At 54.4% G+C, this 20,792-nt stretch overlaps 1 protein-coding gene across 1 annotated transcript in view; it reads left to right on the top strand.

The window, feature by feature from the left end:
- GARS1 (glycyl-tRNA synthetase 1) overlaps positions 1-20,792 on the top strand; it is a 29,472-nt gene that overhangs the window by 6,843 nt on the left and 1,837 nt on the right. The window contains exons 7-16 of the mRNA XM_078595479.1: positions 11,732-11,877; positions 12,917-13,066; positions 13,761-13,923; positions 14,654-14,818; positions 15,482-15,588; positions 16,262-16,408; positions 17,337-17,422; positions 18,092-18,201; positions 18,809-18,902; positions 20,161-20,351. Coding sequence (XP_078451605.1) covers positions 11,732-11,877; positions 12,917-13,066; positions 13,761-13,923; positions 14,654-14,818; positions 15,482-15,588; positions 16,262-16,408; positions 17,337-17,422; positions 18,092-18,201; positions 18,809-18,902; positions 20,161-20,351 — 1,359 coding nt within the window. The remainder of the gene's footprint in view (positions 1-11,731; positions 11,878-12,916; positions 13,067-13,760; positions 13,924-14,653; positions 14,819-15,481; positions 15,589-16,261; positions 16,409-17,336; positions 17,423-18,091; positions 18,202-18,808; positions 18,903-20,160; positions 20,352-20,792) is intronic.

Raw genomic sequence — 20,792 nt, forward strand, 5'->3', positions numbered from 1 at the left:
GCAGCTACCCTGCTGCTCCGCCCTGCAGCCACACTGCTGCTCCGCTCTGCAGCCACACTGCTGCTCCGCTCTGCAGCCACACTGCTGCTCCGCTCTGCAGCCACACTGCTGCTCCGCTCTGCAGCCACACTGCTGCTCCGCTCTGCAGCCACACTGCTGCTCCGCTCTGCAGCCACACTGCTGCTCCGCTCTGCAGCCACACTGCTGCTCCGCTAGCCCTGCAGCTACTCTGCTGCCTGTGCAACCTCGTACCCTTTGCTAGCCCTCCGCTAGCTCTGCAGCTACTCTGCTGCTCCGTGCAACCTCGCACGCCCTGTGCGCCCCGCGCACTGCGCTCTCTCCGCACCCCGCTGGCTGGCGCCGTCTGGCGAGCCCTATCAGCCTCGCGGCTGAGGGCACGGCGGCCACCCAACGTGGTCTCCCTCTTCACTCCCTCGACTGCTCCAGATGTCTTCCGGTCTCCTTCCTATAACCTCTCTCCCACGTGACCCTGACTCCTCCCTCTCCCACGTGACCCTGACTCCTCCCTCTCGGATCGTCACATCCGGCCTGCCCATTTACGCTCGCATTACATGACCCCCCCCCCTAAAGAAAAATCCAGCCGTCCTCGGCTAAAACAGGACAAAATAATGCGAGCGAAGGCATCACAATCAGGAATCACCCCAGACACAACGGAGATTATAACAACAACACAAGTAACGAAAGGGGAGGGATCAGGATCCGGAACAGAACACTGGCCCGTCCTCCGCTCAACAAGCAACAAGAATTAAGAATGAAACAATGCACAACGGCAACCGACACGCAAGAACGGCCGACGCGCATAACCCAGGAATGCGGTGTCTTAGAGCGTGTCCGTGTTGCTGTTCCATCCGCTCGGCTCAAGTCCAACGTCAGAGAGCAACTGGTAGAGCAGGAGTGACGAACGGGCACTCAATTTTTCCTTCAAGTCCACATCCGGTTAGCACGCCCAGTAACACCCAGTGTGGCAGGCGCCGAAGATCTGTGACGAGAAGGAGAATCCAACCCCCTGAGGCACAACACAACAAAACGCACATCCGCATGTCGAACACGACAGCTACCCGGCCCCAGGGTAGTGGAGATGATGTAAATCCGGCCCACTTAAGAAAACCCCAATAAATACCCAAAATAGACGCGATGGTTGCCCCAGTATTTACATTTTAACAACAATATTATTTACACATGACAAAAACAACAACAACAACAAAATATCCTGCTCTTGCCCACCAGCAGTCCTCCCTTGAGGACCAGCAAAGACATCTCACGTACACAGCATGTACCTGTAATAAAGGACTCTCTCTCAGATGTCGATCTCCGTTGTCCTTTATTGGGTTCGTAGAATCTCGTTACCACGGCGTCCTCGCTCAGGCCCGCGTCTCTCCCGACGATCTCTCCACAGCCACTCTGCTGCTCCGATATGCAGTCTCCCTGCTGCTCCGATATGCAGTCTCCCTGCTGCTCCGATATGCAGTCTCCCTGCTGCTCCGATATGCAGTCTCCCTGCTGCTCTACCTTGCAGCCACACCGCTGCTCCACTCTCTAGCTTCACTGCTGCCCCGTATACAGCTAGCCTCCCACAGCCGCTAGCTCTCTGCGTCTGACACCGATGGCTGACGGTGTCGACGTCTCCCACCGCGTGGCGACCGCGCCACTCTCTCCGTCCTGCCCAGCGTGGCCTCCTCCTGTTTCACTCCGTCTCAACTCCCCCTTCTGGTTCTCCCCCTAAATCCTCTCTCCCACGTGACCCTAACTCCTCCCTCTCCCCACGTGACCTAGACTCCGCCCCCCCTCAATCCTTGCTCGCATTACACGACCCCCCCCCCTGATGAAAACCCAGCCGTCCCCGGCTGCAATAAATATAATAAAATAATGCGAGCAACATTTTAACCATCTGGCATCACTGGACAACGGAGAATATAACAATGATAACAAGAACAACAAGAACAAGAACAATCAACGAAAGGAAAGGGATTTGGAACGCATGCGGGTCGCCGGCCCGTCACGAACAGGCGGCGGTCCCCCCACAGACCGAGAACGCGACGGGGTTTTAAGATCGACGGAAGTAGAACCGCCCACCGCTGTTGGAGGCCCGTCAACGCCAAGGTCCCGTTCCCCAGAGAGACCCAAGTCCGGGGTCTCTGGCAACCGTGTCTGTGGTGGGGTTGGAGGGGCAGCGGGGTCAAGTGGCCCCGTCGCCGTGGTAGGCCCACCCAGAGCAGGATTCGCCACATCCGCCTGCGTCATGGCTGGTTCGTCTATAGAAGGCACGACAGGAGCGCTTGCAGAGTCAACAGGCAAGGGCAGAGGTGCGTCGGGGGCAACAGACACCGACAAGGCAACATCAGGGGATGACGCATCCGTCCGCGGGGCCACGTAGGGCTTCAACCTAGACGTATGGACGTACCAGCGCCGCGATCCGAACCGAACCCGCGCGGACTGCGGGTTAGGGACTTCAATAAGCTTAACCGGCCCCTGTCATGGTTTGTGAAGCTTAGGGGAGGTCCCCGGCCGCACCTGCGGGCAGTGCAGCCATGCCATGTCCCCCACTCGCCAGGGGCATGTACCGGTCGAGCGCCGGGCACAACGCTCGTTTCGCGCCTGGGTCTTGGCAGTAGCCAATCGGGCCCCCTCCCGTGCCTCGGCGATGCGTCGAACAGTGTCCTGAATGTACTCGGGGAGAGGTTTAACAGGACCCTTCGCCCCCGTACCCAGCTGTACTTCCACCGGCGGCACATTCTCGCGGCCGTACATTAGAAAAAATGGAGAATACCCTGTGGACGCATGAGGCGTCATCCGATACGCGGAGAGTACCCCAGGTATATGCAAGTCCCAATCAGCTTGTTTCTCGTCAACCATGTGACATAGCATGGCCGACAGCGTCCGATTAAGCCGTTCCACCATGCCATCCGTCTGCTGGTGGTAAGGAGACGTACGAACCTTCTTGGTTCCCAGAGCAGCGCACACTTCCGCCAACAATTTAGAAGAAAAATTTTGCCCCTGATCCGTGAGTAGCCTCTCCGGCGCCCCTTTGTCCAGCACATATCCAAACAGGAAGGCGTCCGTGATAGACGCCGCCGACTGGTCGGGTAAGGGCCAAGCCATCGGCCAACGGGAAAGATATTCCACCCCGACCAGCAAAAATGTATTACTCCTAGCGGATGGCGGGAAAGGTCCCAAAATATCCAGCGCCACCAACTCGTTGATTCGAGACACCTGTATAGACTGCACCGGCGGCACATAAGGGTTTTTAGGCGGCTTCCGCCGGGCACACTCGGGACACGCCCGAATGTGTCCGACGACATCCGTCGTCATGCTGTGCCAGAAGTAGTCTCGCTGCAATGTTAACAAGGTCTTCTGCACCCCGAGATGTAATTAAGTGTCGCCGTGCAGAGTCCGAATCAATTCGTACCGTAACGACGACGGTACTACCAGACGCCAGCGGTCATGCAATCCCTCCCTCCACATGAGCAAACCATCCCGGAGAGCGGCCCCCGGCGTCCCACCGGACAGCAATCCCCCCGCTCCCTTCGCAGCCCGACTCCGTAAAGCCCCCAACGAGTCGTCAAGCAATTGTTCGCGAATCCATACCGAGCGCGGCAGGTTCAGAACCCCATCGGCCGGTCCTGGACACACCGGAGCCCCAGGCACCTTGACAGCTGAAACGACAGGCCGAGGGGGTAGCTGAACCGGCGTACACCTATTCGTACCCGACGCGCAAGCGCAAGGGGACCCCTGCGGTAATCTGGAGAGCGCGTCTGCATTCGCGTGATGCGACCCCTTCCGATATTGTATGTCGAAGGAAAATTCCTGCAGGGTCTCCAACCATCGTGCCAGTTGGCCAGATGGTTGGTCAACTCTCAGGGCATATTGCAGAGCCGCATGGTCCGTGCGTACAATAAACGAATGTCCGTAAAGATACAGACGATATTGACGGAGAAAATAGATAATAGCCAATAGTTCGCGGCGAGTAACGCAGTAGCGGGTTTCTGCCGGGGACAATACATGGCTACCGTAAGCTACCACGCGTTCCACGCCGCCCTTGGACTGTGACAGAACGGCCCCGATCCCAGTGTCACTAGCGTCCGTATCCAGAATAAAAGGTCAATCAAAATCCGGATAGTCCAATGTCGGCGCCGTCGCCAACCGATCGCGTAGGCCCTCATACGCCGTTTCTTCCGGCGGACCCCAACTGAACCTCCGACCCTTACCCGTAAGGAGGTGCAAGGGCCTAGCGATATGAGGCGAACCCAAGGAAGCGACGTACGTCCCCAACCGAGGCCGGGGTTGGCCAGTTGCGGACGCATGCCGTCTTCTCCGGGTCCGTGGCCACCCCGTCCGCACTGACTATGTGTCCCAAATAACGCACGGATCGTTGCAGTAGGTGACACTTATTTGGTTTGAATTTTAAATTGGCGGAGCGCATCCTAGCAAAAACCGTCTCCAATCTCTGCAAATGTTCGTCAAATGTGCGGCTAAAGACGATGACATCGTCTAAATAAATCAAACATGTCTCCCACTGCAGACCCATTAACAGCGGTTGATGGAGATCAACCGCTGAAAAGTGGCGGGGGCCGCATTCAAGCCCATCGGAAGGCAATTAAATTGAAACAGTCCCTGCGGCGTACGGAAAGCCGTCTTTTCCCTCGAGGACTCATCGAGATGAAGCTGCCAAAATCCCGAGGAGAGATCCAGTGTCGAAAAAAACTTCGCCCCAGACAAGGCATCGAGGGAATCATCCATACGCGGCAGGGGGTACGCGTCTGCGACGGACACCTTGTTCAGTTTTCGAAAATCGACGCAAAATCGCAATTTCCCATCCTTCACAAGGACTACCGGCGCGCCCCATGGACTGTTAGATGGGGATATTATGTCAGCGGCCAGCATGTCCTCCACTGCACCGCGAACCTGATCCCGCTCCGTCGGGCTCAACCGATGCGAGTTCAACCGAATCGGAGCGGCAGCCCCCGTTTCAATGTGGTGGGAAAGCAAGGAGGTGCGTCCCAAGTCAAAATCATCCGAGCTGAACACGTCGGAATAATTTAGTAACAGCGCGTGAAGTGCGGACCGTTGTTATACGGTCAGGGATGAATTCTCCCCGCATAACTCGGCAACCCAACGATCTTCCTGCCCCGTAGGCCCCGAAACCCCCCCTACCATGTCCTGGCGGGCCTGGTTGTCATGGGCCGTGAACGCGGTCGTGGCGTGAGCCAAAACCGTTCCGGCCGGGACACTGACATTCTCCGCACTCCCATTCAGCACCTGTAAGAACGGGGGCTGGCCCGGCCGGACAATCGTTTGTGCCCCAACCAGCGCCGAGCCGCCCGTTATAGCCGTGGACGGCGATAACAGAACACCCGCCGCTCCCTCAACGCCAGGTACTGTCTTCCGATATCTCAACGGGATAAGCATCTGCGAACCAGGTGGAATGTCAACAGATACCTCGGACAGCGCCTGTACCTGGCAAACAGGGGCAGGCCGGCCCCATGGCGACAGTAAGAACGAAATTTTCCGCCCCCCTGGTAATTCAATGCAATTTTGATCAACCCTTATTTGAATGGGCATTTTTGCCAGGAAATCAGTCCCCAACAAACAGGGTACCACGAGGGACCTAGAGATCAAAACGGTCCCTGAAGCCGACACCCCCCCAATCGATATGTTGGCGTCCACCTGGCCCACAATGCCCATACTTCCCCCGTTCGCCGCTATGCATGAATCATAAACCGCTCGCACTCTCCCTGGCGGAATGCCCAAAAGATGGAAAATGACATCCGAAATAATGGTCGCGGACGCACCGGAGTTCACCAAAATACGCACCTCGACCCCCTGAATAGAACCCGGTACCGTGGACGACCCCCGTAGTGGCCGCAACTACCTTCCGTGCCAATCGGCGCCATTGCGTCAGCGAGCGACACGGGTCAATCGGAGGCACCTCGTTGTTAACGACACACGGACCGCGCGGCGATGGTGATGCATGAGGTGACAGGCCTTGCCGGGTGTCTGATGCGCACCGACTTGCCTGTCCTGGCTGGTCTTTTCGCGCGACGTCCGTGGTCGAGGCCTCTTGCTGGGGCGGCCCCGGGATGCGAGCCCAACAGTCCCTGGCGAAGTGGCCCTTACAGCCGCAGCGGAAACACTCCACGTCGTTTCGGCGCGCGGCACCCCCTCTGTCCCGACGCTCCCGCGCCGGCGGGCCGGACCTCGGCCCCGTTCCCCCCCGAGCAGGCCACTGGGCGGAGGCGGCCGTCAACTCCTGCAGACCCTTGTTGTCAGGAACGTAGACCGCCTTCTTAGGATCCCACCCCGTAGCACCGCCTTCAACGATGGGGCCCCCCGTCCAAGCTGACACCTGTTTCCAGCGTCGGAGATTAAATTGAGCGTCCAAGCACTTAGCCGCAGCACAGGACGTCAACTTATCATGACTGCACACTGGCATGGGGATCCCCAGGTCTCTAGACAATTCCAGCATCTTGCCCAACACAAGGGGCTCCAACAAATCCGGCTCCGTCTCAGGGTATGCTGCCATCGCCAGTTCCAGAACTGCGCCTCTGAAAGCCACCGGCGATTCATCAGGCGCCCTTTGCCGCTGAACAAATCTACGATGGGCATCGTCCGGAGGCTCGTACGCATCCGCCATTTCCTCGAAGACACCCTGCAGCGTCCTCTTCTTATCGGCCTTGATGGAGCGGAAGAACCGGACGGACTCGTCGTCGAGAAGTGTTTGTAGGACTTCCAGGGCCTCCGCGTCCGTCCATTTGGCAGAGCGTACGGCCGCTTGAAAACGGCAGGCGAATGCGCTCCAATCGCCGCCGATGGAGAATTCTTTGACCGTTGTTAAATGACGGCTGCGGGTCCTTGCTCGCCGTCCTCCGCCGATGGTGACAAGATGGTGTCACTCCGCAACGTGTGCAAGATGGCGGCGTCCCGCGGCGGAGGGCGCAAGATGGCGGCTTCCCGCGGCGGAGGGCGCAAGATGGCGGCTTCCCGCCGTTCCTCGTCGGCCACGCCCAAGATGGCGTCTTCGTGCCGCGTGGTCGAGAGGGCTGATGGCGACGGCAAGGCCCCGGCCCGCTGTTCCCCGCCGGGCCTCCCCGAAGTCGTCGCCGGCGTCACAAGGTCGCACAACTACGCCAACACCGTCTTCAGCGCCTCCAGTTGGGCCGCCACCTGTCGCCATCCGTCCTCAGCGTCCAGTCGCGTGGATGGGCCCACCGAGGCGGCCACGTCCTGCACGCCCGGACCCCCGCTCGTCCCAGCATCGCTTTCCTCCTCCATCGTCGGTAGCACCACCGCTGGAGGGAGGTCGTCGTCAGAAGATGCTGCAGAAGATGGTGCAGGGACGTTCTTCCTCCTGAGCTGTTTTGACATGCCGTTTCACTTCTGACACCAATGTAATAAAGGACTCTCTCTCAGATGTCGATCTCCGTTGTCCTTTATTGGGTTCGTAGAATCTCGTTACCACGGCGTCCTCGCTCAGGCCCGCGTCTCTCCCGACGATCTCTCCACAGCCACTCTGCTGCTCCGATATGCAGTCTCCCTGCTGCTCCGATTTGCAGTCTCCCTGCTGCTCCGATATGCAGTCTCCCTGCTGCTCTACCTTGCAGCCACACCGCTGCTCCACTCTCTAGCTTCACTGCTGCCCCGTATACAGCTAGCCTCCCACAGCCGCTTGCTCTCTGCGTCTGACACCGATGGCTGACGGTGTCGACGTCTCCCACCGCGTGGCGACCGCGCCACTCTCTCCGTCCTGCCCAGCGTGGCCTCCTCCTGTTTCACTCCGTCTCAACTCCCCCTTCCGGTTCTCCCCCTAAATCCTCTCTCCCACGTGACCCTAACTCCTCCCTCCCACGTGACCCTAACTCCTCCCTCTCCCCACGTGACCCAGACTCCGCCCCCCCTCAATCCTTGCTCGCATTACATACCCACTGTCACTCTCAACAAAGCCCCCAGCCGAACATCCTCGCGTGGAGAGAACCACGCTCCCCAGCGGTAACATTTAACCCGCCTTCACCCTCACCGTGGTCGTCCAACCACAGCAACATCCACTGACCATACACTCGGCTAGTGCAATTTCGGGTATGAGCAACAACTCAGCCATGCTCCTCCCTTACTATCCCATCAGCGATGGACACACACCAGCATCTTATAGTCTGACGCTTTATAGCCAAGGGAAGGTTCATCCCTCGGCAAGGCCAGACCCCATCAACCTCCCCACGGGCAATGTTCCCTTACACATCCAATAACGCCCTAACCCAGAGCGGAACAAGTCCGCGGCCCTTCCCGCTGGAGGACCCGCAAAGAGAATCCCCACTCCATGCTAGCCAGGTCACCCCGATCACTGGCACGTAATGGAACCTCTACTCCAGAATCCCGTGAGCTCCCGGCACACCAGATTCAGTCTGCCACCGCACAACTGAACCACGACTCCCCGAGCCATATGAGCACACGGCCCATTAATTTGAGACATACCACGGAGCGTCTCGCCTCCGGGCTGTCAGGTCAGCCATCAGCCATAGGCCGTTGTGACCACAACTCGTGCATCACCCACTCAACAATGGCAGGCATATACTGATGAAAAATTTGCCCCACCGAGTTTTTTCCCGCGCGCTCAAAATGGCGGCACCCTTCGCCAAGCGCATCCCCGCAATTTCTCGCGCGCACTCAAAATGGCGGCCCCCTGCGCAAAGCGCATCCTCGCAATACCCCGCGCACTCAAAATGGCGGGCCAACGTGCGAACACGTCGCCAGTTTTCCCCGTGCGTGCACCCCAGCTGCCCTTTGCTGGGGGTCACAACACACATCCCCCGTCACGATTTAACAACCCCCCAATGATAGGACGCACAGCCGCAGCTCGTTGCGCACAGCAGTCTTATCGGGGGAATTTTTACCCATATTTGACCAAAACACATTGCTTACACACACCAACTCGCAAAGAAACCCCTGGCCGCATGCAATCAACAGAATGAGCGACGCCACTTGGCGGCAATTTACGGCCCCATCACCCTTAACAGCAGAGCCACCAACAACGGCGTCATCGCGCGCCCTCATCGCGCGCTCTCTCTCTCAACAAGCGCAATTACCTATGAACACACACGCAATCTCGTGTGCATGAACACCCAACAACCAAAATTTTTGGGTCCCCCCCGAATTTTTACCAATTTCCGAACAGGTACGCACAATTAATAACAATCCCGAACCCAATGGTCAACCAATGCACCGCACTCCGTATCCATACAGAACAGTGTATACAGCACATGCAGTCAGCATATCGCGATCACAAGCGTACATTTCACACACAATCACAAGCAGATCTGCAGGCAACCAACACACCATTAACCCTGTCGTACCTTGCAGCAACAACAAAAATATTATTATTTTTTCCAATTAAGCACGTCACACACGGCACCTTGCAGCAACAAAAAAAAAATTCAATTAACTACGTCGCACACTGCTCCCACGGGATGTTACAGCGCGGGATACACGACACAACCGAATTAATAATTAACTTCGCCATCAAGATAACAACTCCACGCCGCAACGCACACACACTATTTGACACTGAGCAAACAAGCAGATAGCGCATCCATCGTCAACACACAACACACAGCCCGAACCGCTCACCGCATGCTCAAGATATGACAACAATCGCCCCCCCGGCACACGCTAGATGGGTGAGGTGTGTGTTAGGGCCGGGTGCATCTCGTTACGACTCGCCCGGGGCTGCAGCGAGCAGAGGACGGCAGGGTGGTAACTTGAGACGCCTCGCAGAACTCGTTCGGTGAGCGCGGCGTCCTCCCTTGACTGCTCCGGTGTCTCGCACACGAGCCAGGACGGGAGAGCTGCCGCCCCAGCAGCAGCAGCGTCGGCGTCCTCTCCTTGCGGCTCCTCCTCGCAAAACAGCAGCTCAGCAGCAGGCTGCACACCACGCGGCGCCTCCAGATGGCAGCTCACGGCCGCCTCTCCGCCGCGATGTTGAAGATGGCGGCGTCTTCCCGCCGCGGCGACGACGACAAGATGGCGGCTTCCCGCCGTTCCTCCCCGACCACACCCAAGATGGTGGCGCCCTGCCGCGTGTCGGAGAGGGCGGGAAGCGTGAGCCAGGCCCCAATGGCGGACGGCTCAGCCCCACTCGGAGGCTCACCGCTTTCAGGCCCCGATCCGGCCCCGTCGCCGGCGCCACCAGGGTGACAAAATCCAGCAGAACGGCCCGCAGCGATTCAGTTGGACCGCCACGTGGCCGCTGGAGGACGTGCGCCGGCGGCCGTTTCTTCGTCGTCGGAAGACGTAACAAGTGGGTTACGCTTTTTCAAGTTCTCGGCCCTCTTCCTCGATGTTATTTTGCCTTGAAAAAGTCCACTCTGACACCAATGTATTAAGGACTCCGTCACACGATGTTGATCTCCGTTGGTCCTTTATTGATGTTCTTCTCCTCCTCACCCCGCTGGCCTCCTCCTCGGCCCAGCGTCGTCTCTCCTTGCGCCCTGCGCACTCTGCAGCTACCCTGCTGCTCCGCCCTGCAGCCACACTGCTGCTCCGCTCTGCAGCCACACTGCTGCTCCGCTCTGCAGCCACACTGCTGCTCCACTCTGCAGCCACACTGCTGCTCCGCTCTGCAGCCACACTGCTGCTCCGCTCTGCAGCCACACTGCTGCTCCGCTCTGCAGCCACACTGCTGCTCCGCTAGCCCTGCAGCTACTCTGCTGCCTGTGCAACCTCACACCCTTTGCTAGCCCTCCGCTAGCTCTGCAGCTACTCTGCTGCTCCGTGCAACCTCGCACGCCCTGTGCGCCCCGCGCACTCCACTCTCTCTGCACCCCGCTGGCTGGCGCCGTCTGGCGAGCCCTATCAGCCTCGCGGCTGAGGGCACGGCGGCCACCCAACGTGGTCTCCCTCTTCACTCCCTCGACTGCTCCAGATGTCTTCCGGTCTCCTTCCTATAACCTCTCTCTCACGTGACCCTGACTCCTCCCTCTCCCACGTGACCCTGACTCCTCCCTCTCGGATCGTCACATCCGGCCTGCCCATTTACGCTCGCATTACATTAGTTTGGGGCCATGCAGTGGAGGTGTGTAGTGTTGGTTAGCAAGGTTTGACAGAGTTAGGAGCCGGGTGAATTCCTTGAGCACTTGAGTTCATACCGTTAGCATGCCGGGGCATGTATGTATGTTGAACTTTTTTCGCAACGTACGTAGCCAACCGTGATAATCGGAGGTGCGGGAGAAGGGTAGGCTAAAGGTGGAACTGATTTTTACCATTCAGAAAGCTGTTGTCCCCCAAGCAGAAGTATAATTTCACTGAGCCCCATGTTCCTCTAGATGTGTTACGTCTGTTGATAAAAGAAACGTAATCTGCTCCTCTAATGATGTGCGCACGCTCAAACGCGGCCCCACTTTTAAATCCACCACCGGATGAGAGCCTCCCCATGCATTGCCGTCTTTCATAGCAGTTATTTTGCCATACTTCACACTGATCAGTGCGGGTTGGAAAAGGATAGATGTTGGAGCAGAATAGAATAAAATGGATTTTACTGCAATGACCCATACTGGTAAAGTCGCCTTGCAGCAGCCTCTAACACCCGTACAATACATTATGACCTAAACAAATATCATGTTATTCAGTTTTTCACTTTTGATTTTGACTCGGGCCTTTTGACTCAGAATGCAGTATTTAGAATGATTCGTTGACCGCTTCCTATCTTCGACCCTTTGCCCCCTAGATGGACAATTACCAACAGTCGCAGCTGGCAGTTCTGTTCACCGACTATGCCGTGAAGTCGCCCGTCACAGGAAACGACCTCTCTCCTCCCCTGGCCTTCAACCTCATGTTCCAGACGTCCATTGGGCCGGGCGGGCAGACTCCCGGGTGAGGCGGCGGGCGGGAGCTCCGGAGTGACCGAGCGTTGCGACGTTGCAAATTTTCCCGCTGCTAGCGCGGCTAAGGATGCTGTTGTGGGCCGTTACCGATGCGGTAGGCCTTATGTGGCCATGAGCCGTATGAGATGTCGTGTTGTGAAGTTCTTCATTGTTCATTTTCACTGGGGCCTTTCGACTCGGAAATGTTAGCATCCCATCTGAAAATCCCATGCCATGCAGTATTTAGAATGATTCGTTAACCGCTACCTGGCTTTGACCCTTTGCCCCGAGATGGACAATTGCCAACGGTCGCAGCTGTTGGTAATACATTCCCAGTTGATAAGCCACTTTGTTGAGCTATCATTTGTCGCCAGGTCGCTTCTGAAAAAGAAATTAATACCTCGTTGAGCTTTACCTGGTAAAATCAAGAATTGTTGAGTTTTATTTGTATATTTTTTTGTGATTTGTTTACCTTTTTTATACGTTGAACTCCAATCGTGTTTTTATATTGTTTGTTTTTGTAATTTCCTGACCCCATGCCCCTACTGGACACCTGTGACAAAAGAGCTTTATATCTCATTTACACTGAGACCTCCTTTACCAGTGGCAAAATATAGTAATAGGATTTTACCCTTTCAACTGGTAAAAAAAAAAAAACTGACACCTTTATACAAGGCATCATGTTTGCAATAACCACAACACAAGCAGTCAAAATGCAAACATCATCATCAGAGTTGTTTCTTTTTGTTTGCATTTTGACTGCTTGTGTTGTGGTTATTGCAAACATGATGCCTTGTATAAAGGTGTCAGTTTTTTTTTTGTACCAGTTGAAAGGGTAAAATCCTATTACTATAGCTTTATATCTCATCGTATTCCTTCAGTATAAATAAATATTCTGATTCCGAAATCGCGCCACCAAGGTTTCCCCGCGACCCGCTCTATCCTGTAAGAGTGACGACCTGTCGACTGATGAGGCACAGCGACGATGAGGGAGACCCCCGTTGCACGCCGTGCGAGTGACGCCGACGTGCGGCGCGTTCCACCCATAGGTACCTGCGGCCCGAGACGGCCCAGGGCATCTTCCTTAACTACAAGCGGCTGCTGGAGTTCAACCAGGGCAAGCTGCCCTTCGCTGCCGCGCAGATCGGAAACTCCTTCCGCAACGAGATCTCTCCACGCTCCGGGCTCATCCGTGTCAGGTGCGGTGCCCATGCCACTCTCCGAGCACGCAAACCGCAACCCGACTTGAATGCTGCCATGGTCGCCTAGCAACGCGCGGAGAGATGGTTCTGCAGTTTACCGTACCTGTTCATTTTTTCGTCCTTCCCCTTTACCTCCGATGAGCACGGTTGGCTACGTACGGTGTGAAAAGATGTTCAGCATGCGTGCATACATAAGGGGTGAGGGAACCTGTCTTAGAAGACTTTATCGCGGAGATGGGGCTACGAAATCGGATCGTGGGCAGGAGCTAAGTGGATCATTGTGTCACTGGCGACAGCTCCGGGAGGCCGGCTGTGGATAGGTCATGGCTGATGTAAGAGTTGGTGTTGTGCAACTCGGTAGAGGTTTGTAACTAAAGACCGTTGGACTGAGCATGCGTAGAGCTTGGTCAGGGGTGGCCCTAGCCTCTGCTCGCATGGAGGTTTTGTGACACGTGTGTTGTGTAACCTGACAGAGCCATGCTGACGAAAGTAGGGCGGTGTACGAGTTCTTCTAATGCGTCATCGCGACACAACTGTTTCTTTCACTAAGATTGACTTGCAGTCCGATGCTGCGTCTTTCAACTGAGAGCTTATAGTCAGACCGTGGCCTTCCTTTCCTAACCGCCCCCCCCCCCTCCCTGAGTTACAATTGCCGCTGCGGCTTCATCGAGAGTCGCTGTGGTTTACGCAGGGAGTTCACGATGGCAGAGATCGAGCACTTTGTGGACCCCACCGAGAAGCATCACCCCAAGTTTGAGAACATGGCTGACCTGGAGCTGTCCCTCTACTCGGGACAAGCGCAGACGAGCGGGCGCTCGCCGCAGCGCATGCGCCTCGGCGACGCCGTGCAGCAGGTGCCAATTGTTGTGCCATAGTGACGAGGAAAATCGCACGCACCGCACCTCATGCACTGTGCTACTCGGTGCGGCGCGAGTACTGAACGGCACTCGTCGCCGGTGTTGTGATTGCCGACGAGAACTGGAAAGCGTGCCGGAATCTCTGCGTTTTGTCAACGGGAGCTAGAAGGAGAATGACGTGTGTTTTGGCGGAACTATAGTCGAAGTGGAATGGTGGGAAGTCTACCCATGCGTGGTGAATGGGATGAGAACGTAATCCAAAATCGGTCCAGAGTCGAGGTTAACTTAACCTTGTACTGTACAAAGTCCGTACAATTTGTCTGACTTTTTGGTATTGGGAAATATATTTTAAAACGCCTCCATATTGTCTTGCACTAAAATTAGGTCAGGCTTACTCAACCTTTATTATAAATAAATCTGTTTAGAAATAGGTTGAACTCCTTTTGATTGCTTGCTCAAAGATTCTACAACTACATGATGTTTTCACTCGGAAGTGAACTCGTAATATATTCTTTAATATGAAGAATAGAACACGAACTGGATGTATCCTATTATAATTACGACGCAATTCACGTAAACACTTGCCCCTCGCCTCCAACGTGCTCCGTCCGAGCACGGCTTGCACATGACGGCAAGCAGTGCGGTCGCGTGTCGACACGAGGAGTTGTCGTGCAAATGCCGCTTGATCCCCCTTGACAAGCGTGCGCTCGTGCGTGCACCTGTGCAGGGCATCATAAACAACACGGTGCTCGGGTACTTCATCGGCCGCATCTACCAGTTCCTGGTGAAGGTCGGCGTCAAGGACGAGCACCTCCGCTTCCGCCAGCATATGGACAATGAGATGGCGCACTATGCCTGCGACTGCTGGGACGCCGAGACGAAGACCTCATACGTGCGTGCCCAGACTTGCGTAACGCACGTGCTTTCTAAATGACGTGCGGGTGTAGAGCCCCGAATCGTTTTGACCAGGGGTGAGGGGTGTACAGCCTGTGGGCCCGATATGGCCCGTGGCTTAATGTCATAATGCCTGCAGCCACACGAGGTGTTACCGCTTCGAAACGGCCGGCATGCTTTTGTCCATCACTGAAACATTAGCTGCACTAATGGAGTACTAGAGGGGGAACATTTTTTGATCTGACCAGACTCTGTTTCAAGTTTTAACGCACTCAAGTCACTTCTGCCACCGCAAGGAGCTCTTCGCACTTGGTCGACACACCCATTATTATTATTTCCCCCCCCCCCCCCATTTTTGGACGATGCTAAGGTGTCAATGCGGTTCCCGCCAAAAGTATTTGAAAGTCCTTTTTAATCCCACGGTAGGGGTAGGTAAGGGGATTCCCCAACCCTGGTATAAACGCTCAACACGGTGACTCCGTGGGTGGACAGGTGGACTGCGGCATAAGTCTGCGTGGAGTGCGGCATAAGTCTGCGTGTGTCGACACGCACTTCTTCGGTGGGTGTTTTAGTAAATGTAATGGCGCATGTGTGGCTGGCCGATTGACGGCACGCGCTGGCGGTGCGGTGACGCCGCGCGCTGCGTGTGTCGTCTCACCAGGGATGGATCGAGGTGGTGGGCTGCGCCGACCGCTCATGCTTTGACCTCCAGTGCCACTCCCGTGCTACCAAAGTGCCACTGGTGGCCGAGAAGCCTCTCAAAGAGCCCATATCCTTCACGGCGCTGGTGGTGGGGGGGGGGGAGGTGCGGGGGTTGTTATTATATGAGAGGTCAATTCTAGATTTGAAGCTTTCGTGACTGCAAGGAATCATATTCTTAGGTTTTTTTCGGTAAAGTCACGTAGGTAAAACATCAAAATTAATGAAAATAAAATAAAACAAAAATCACGACGTTTCGGAGGCAACACAAGTCTCCGTCATCAGGTGGGACCGTCACAGCCGAATTAGCTAATTCGGCTGTGACGGTCCCACCTGATGACGGAGACTTGTGTTGCCTCCGAAACGTCGTGATTTTTGTTTTATTTTATTTTCATTAATTTTGATGTTTTACCTATGTGACTTTACCGAAAAAACCTAAGAATATGAGAGGTCAACTTTACGTTCCATTGGAAGACATCTCTCCGATGCGTTTTTTGGTTCGGCGTGATGTCTGACGTTTAGCTTCATGTGCTGGGAGCGGTAGAGCACAATCGTGACAATCCTATTTAAGGGGGATGTTAACTTTGTGAAGCCGTCCTTGATATGAACGCGTGGTTAGGTCCGCGTTGACAGGCTTACTCGCATTTAACACAGCACGTAGAGTGACCCCCATTGAGAAAAGCCCATGATGGGAGAGGCCGTGTTGAAGGGTAGGAATTGCTATCCTTGACCGATCAGCTCACAAGGTGGTGGAGGTGGTGCAGCTGGAAGCTAACAAGGGCATCGTTGGAAAGGCCTTCAAGAAAGATGCACGGCTGGTGAACAAGTTTCTGGAAGATTGCGACAGCTTCTATATCGAATCGGTGGAGAAGCAGCTTGCAGAGAAGGGGTAAGAGCAGTTGCTCGGTGAACAAAGTTCATCAACGGCCAAGTAATCTGTATAACATAGCATTAATAAGTATCGGATGCTAACTAATAACAGGATCACAGAATGCATCGCGAGGTGTGATCATCTTGCGGAGTATACATGTTCTGTCTGGCTCTGCTGCCTATTGATATGTATTGGCGAACACCTGTGATCCAGCGCTTTGGTGGCAAAGTTTGGTGGATCGCCTAAATATGAGAAACATCAAAATCTATTGGGATGAAAAGTGGCCACTGGCAGACCAGCAAAAATCCATCTGCGTGGGCCTTTAAGTGTTACCCCCTTTATAACTCCAAGAATTCCTTTTTGCTCCCATGTTCTAAAAACACGTTCAAGGAATTGGCCAAACATCCTGGTATAGGACAATCCTGAAAAATCGTTGTTGATGCTTTTTGGAACAAATATTTTATAATAATCCAGACAATCCCCACCACTGGACACAGCACGGGAAGGCTTTCATCCAAACGAATACATTTTAACGTCGCACTCATTTTACACAAAGTGCTTGCTACAAATTAACCAAAATACCTCGCTGATCTTGTCAAGGAGCATAAACCATCACACAAACTCCGGTCATCCTCGCAGTGGCTTTTGACTTATCATCGAATAAAGACGGTCACTGCATCGAGCGCTTTCAGATGCACTTCTGCGGCCGTCTGGAACGCTCTTCCGATATTAGGAAGTCACTGGAGCTAGAACTGCTGTTTGTGTTTAGTTTGTTGTCCTTCCCCCGCACCTCCGTTGAGCACGGTTGGCTTTGTACAGTGCAAAACTATCTCTGTTCGATGGCTAGCCAAAAATAAAAACCGGAAACGCATCGCAGGGCCATACAACAATAGCAACCACTTACATATTAAATAATCGTGAATGCTTGATCTCCCCGTTCTCGCAGAGAGTTCAGCTTTGAGGTGGAAGGGAAGAGCTTCACTCTTTCAAAGGACATGGTGACTGTCAAGCGTTTTCAGAAGACACTCTTCGGTGAGTGGCGGCAGTGAGGTTCTTGTGTGCGTCTCTGGCTGGCGTTGTAATCCGTCAGATGTCAGCGTCCTTGGTTGGGGAAGTGGAGTTGCGGGGTTCTGACGTGAGAGGCATGTTCGGTCACAGTCGCCGTGACCAAATCAGCCAGAATGCTCCTGATGTCATCAGATCCGAAGCCAAGCAGGATTTTGCCTGCATAAATGCTCGGATGGGACACCACCATGCACACCGGGTTGTCATGAGCAGCTGTGTCGCTGTGCTACGTGGCGATCAGCAGAGGGCAGTGCAGTCCATTGTTGTACTGTGCTTGTGCTCCCGTATATCTATGCTCCCCACCTTCAATCCACACTGATAAACATAGTAAAGCATTTCAAAATAACCCCTATAACCCACAACTTACCTCAGTGGGTGAAGCCACAGGACAATCGTCGCCACCTACTGTGAAACCCCTGCAGACTATAGTGCTTGAAACATGGCACCTTTGTGATCCCGCATCTCCGATTTGCATGGTTGTCTATGTACGGTTTGAAAGAAGTTCAACATACATACATGACAGGAATGGCACAAATACCAAATGTTCTCATGATTTGATGCTTTGTTGAAAACGCGCCTTGGGCAGCGGTTTTTAAAGGGCACGCGTCTAAGCTCGTTGCTGCTTTCTTCCCCCAGTGGAGGAGGTGGTGCCCAACGTGATTGAGCCATCGTTTGGAATCGGCCGCATCATGTACACCATCCTGGAGCACAGCTTCCGCGTGCGGGAGGGTGACGAACAGCGGACGGTACGTGTCTCCGATTAGCACGGTTGGCTACGTACCGTGGCGAAAGATGTTCAACATGCATAAGTGTGCATGTATACACCAAATATAACCGTAAATTGCGAAGAATACAAAACCTCATAGAACAATGACTGTGACGATAGCTTCGAACCTTGTAAAGCTGGAAATGTATCACCTGGCGCCGTTGCAGCCAAGAATCGAAGTGCTGAACGAGTTTCCGTTCCACCAGAGGTGCAGACAGAGCTGGGGGGGTACCGCGGTCGGCGAGATGTTAACTTTATCACCTGGTAAGCAGTAGGTCGTGGGTTCGATCCCGACCCTGACGCCTGCATATTTGGAGTTTGCATGTTCTCCCCGTGTTTGCGTGGATTTTTCCCTCCACATTTAGAATCGACGTGCATTAGTATTTGGCTGCTGTCAATTTGTACATGAAAAGCCACTTGATTAAGCTATAATTTGTGGCTGGTCGCTTCTGAAAAAGAGCTATTTCGCTCAGTGGGCCTGACCTGGTGAAAAAAATTACGTCGTTTAATAGTTACATTTTTTAATAGTTTGATGTTGCCCCCCCCACCCCCCAACCAACCCCATGTGCCCTCCTTGTTCCTTGCAGTATTTCTCCTTCCCGCCCACCGTCGCTCCCTACAAGTGCTCCGTGCTGCCTCTCAGCCAGAACCCGGAGTTTGCGCCCTTCGTCAAGATGCTGTGTGAGTGGGCGTGTGCTGCGCCGCGCGGGCCTGGTCATGTGGGTGGCCACCCCGAGCACACAGGCACCATCGCGCTGGATTGCACGCACGCATGCCTGCGCATTTGTGTTGTGAGCGACGCCGCGCCTGCGCATGTGGCGTCGATAGCCTGCAGGTGGCTCTCATGTCCATGTTAACAATTCACTTTGGCACCGTACATACAGAGGAATGAAGTTATATTAAACCGAATTAATAAACGTCACTAGAGTGGGACGGTGGCGCAGTGTTTTGCGCACTGCGCTATGAACCTGGTGACCTGAGTTCAGTTCCCAGCCACGGCTAACATCAGTGGCGAGTGATATCTGGACCGGTCCTTAGCCTCCATCCCGATACCAATTGGCACCGACCAGCCTGGTAAAGTACGAGCAACAAACCCCCGCAACTGACGCCGCGTGGGGAGGCCGTCATCCAGCAGTGGATTGACCAAAGGCTTGTCAATTATTATTATTAAGATACTTGATGGTAATTTGGAAAGAATAAGATCAGAATTTAAATGTTTTTTCAGACATTAATAACGCTTTACAGGAACCATTATTAGTGGTCCATTCGTAGACCAAACGTTCACTCAAATTGTAGTCCCTTTGCCGCACCTGCAGTGCTTTAATTACACAGTCGTTACCTAATGACTGTTTAATCAGCAGGGGGAAAGAGAGGGGGGGGGAGGACAGTGTATGTATTTTTAAATTCTTTCGCACCGTACATAGCCCAACCGTGCTAATCGGAGGTGCAACAGGTGTGTCACACACGTGTGACGAATGAGACTGTCACCCGCGTGAGACGTGGGACACTGCCCACTTCCCCCTCTTTGGTCTCGACGAATCAATTGTCAGGTGACGAGACAAAAGATCCCCCGTATAGCCTTAACAGACTATTGGGGCAAGTGCTGTTAGCAAGCACCTATGAAGGCCGGCACTGCACACGAGGAGGATATGGTTGGTCAACACCACACCTTTGTCTTCTCAGCGGCGATGTTTACACACCGCACCAGGTACTAGTTTGAAGCCGAGTCGACCTAGGGGAGGCTCGGGACCGGTTCAGATCATCGTCACTGGTGTTGGTCAAGAGTGGGAATTAAACTCGGCTCACCGGATTTATCGCGCAGCAGCACGCTGTAACTGCTACACTACCGCTCCCCAAACGCGTGACATGCCATACGTGACACGCACCACGCGTGACGCACACCCCCTTACGCGTGATGCGCGTGCCGTCTTGCCCGCAGCGGAGGCGCTGACGCGGAACGGAGTGTCGCACAAGGTGGACGACTCGTCGGGGTCGATCGGGCGCCGCTACGCGCGCACCGACGAGATCGGAATCTCGTTCGGCATCACCGTCGACTTCGACACCGTCAACCGGCAGCCGCACACCGCCACGCTGCGCGAGCGCGACTCCATGCGCCAGATTCGCGCCGAGGTGAGTGCGTGGTCAGGGGCTCCTGATTTTGTCAAAGGAAGGCAAGGGATGAAGGTTAAATGGTTCTTGTCGTCGTCATCTTAAGCCATCGTCGATCGTCGCCGGCTATGGATGAATAATTCTCCAATTTGTTGCCCACATTTTTTGTTTTACAGTCTTATAACCCGAGAAGTTATTCACGAGTCTGAGATTTGCTGATGTCTTAGCGTCCACTGTAAATCAACCGCACGAAATGATACTTTGTTCGAAGGCTGCATAATGAGACAAATTGATCTACCTTGTACAAAACTAATAATGCGTTGTTGCTGATAATTACTTAAGCGTGATAAATTAATAGACCAGAGTGTTTCGCCACGTTAAAAAGGCATTCACTCCATAGTTCTTGTAAATTCCCGGGCTGTGCGACAAGTTTTAGCTTCATTGATACAAACAAGGGTCTTT

The sequence above is a fragment of the Lampetra planeri genome, chromosome 1 (genome assembly GCF_965212315.1).
Source record: "Lampetra planeri chromosome 1, kcLamPlan1.2.h2, whole genome shotgun sequence".
In the NCBI taxonomy this organism is placed as follows: Eukaryota; Metazoa; Chordata; class Hyperoartia; order Petromyzontiformes; family Petromyzontidae; genus Lampetra; species Lampetra planeri.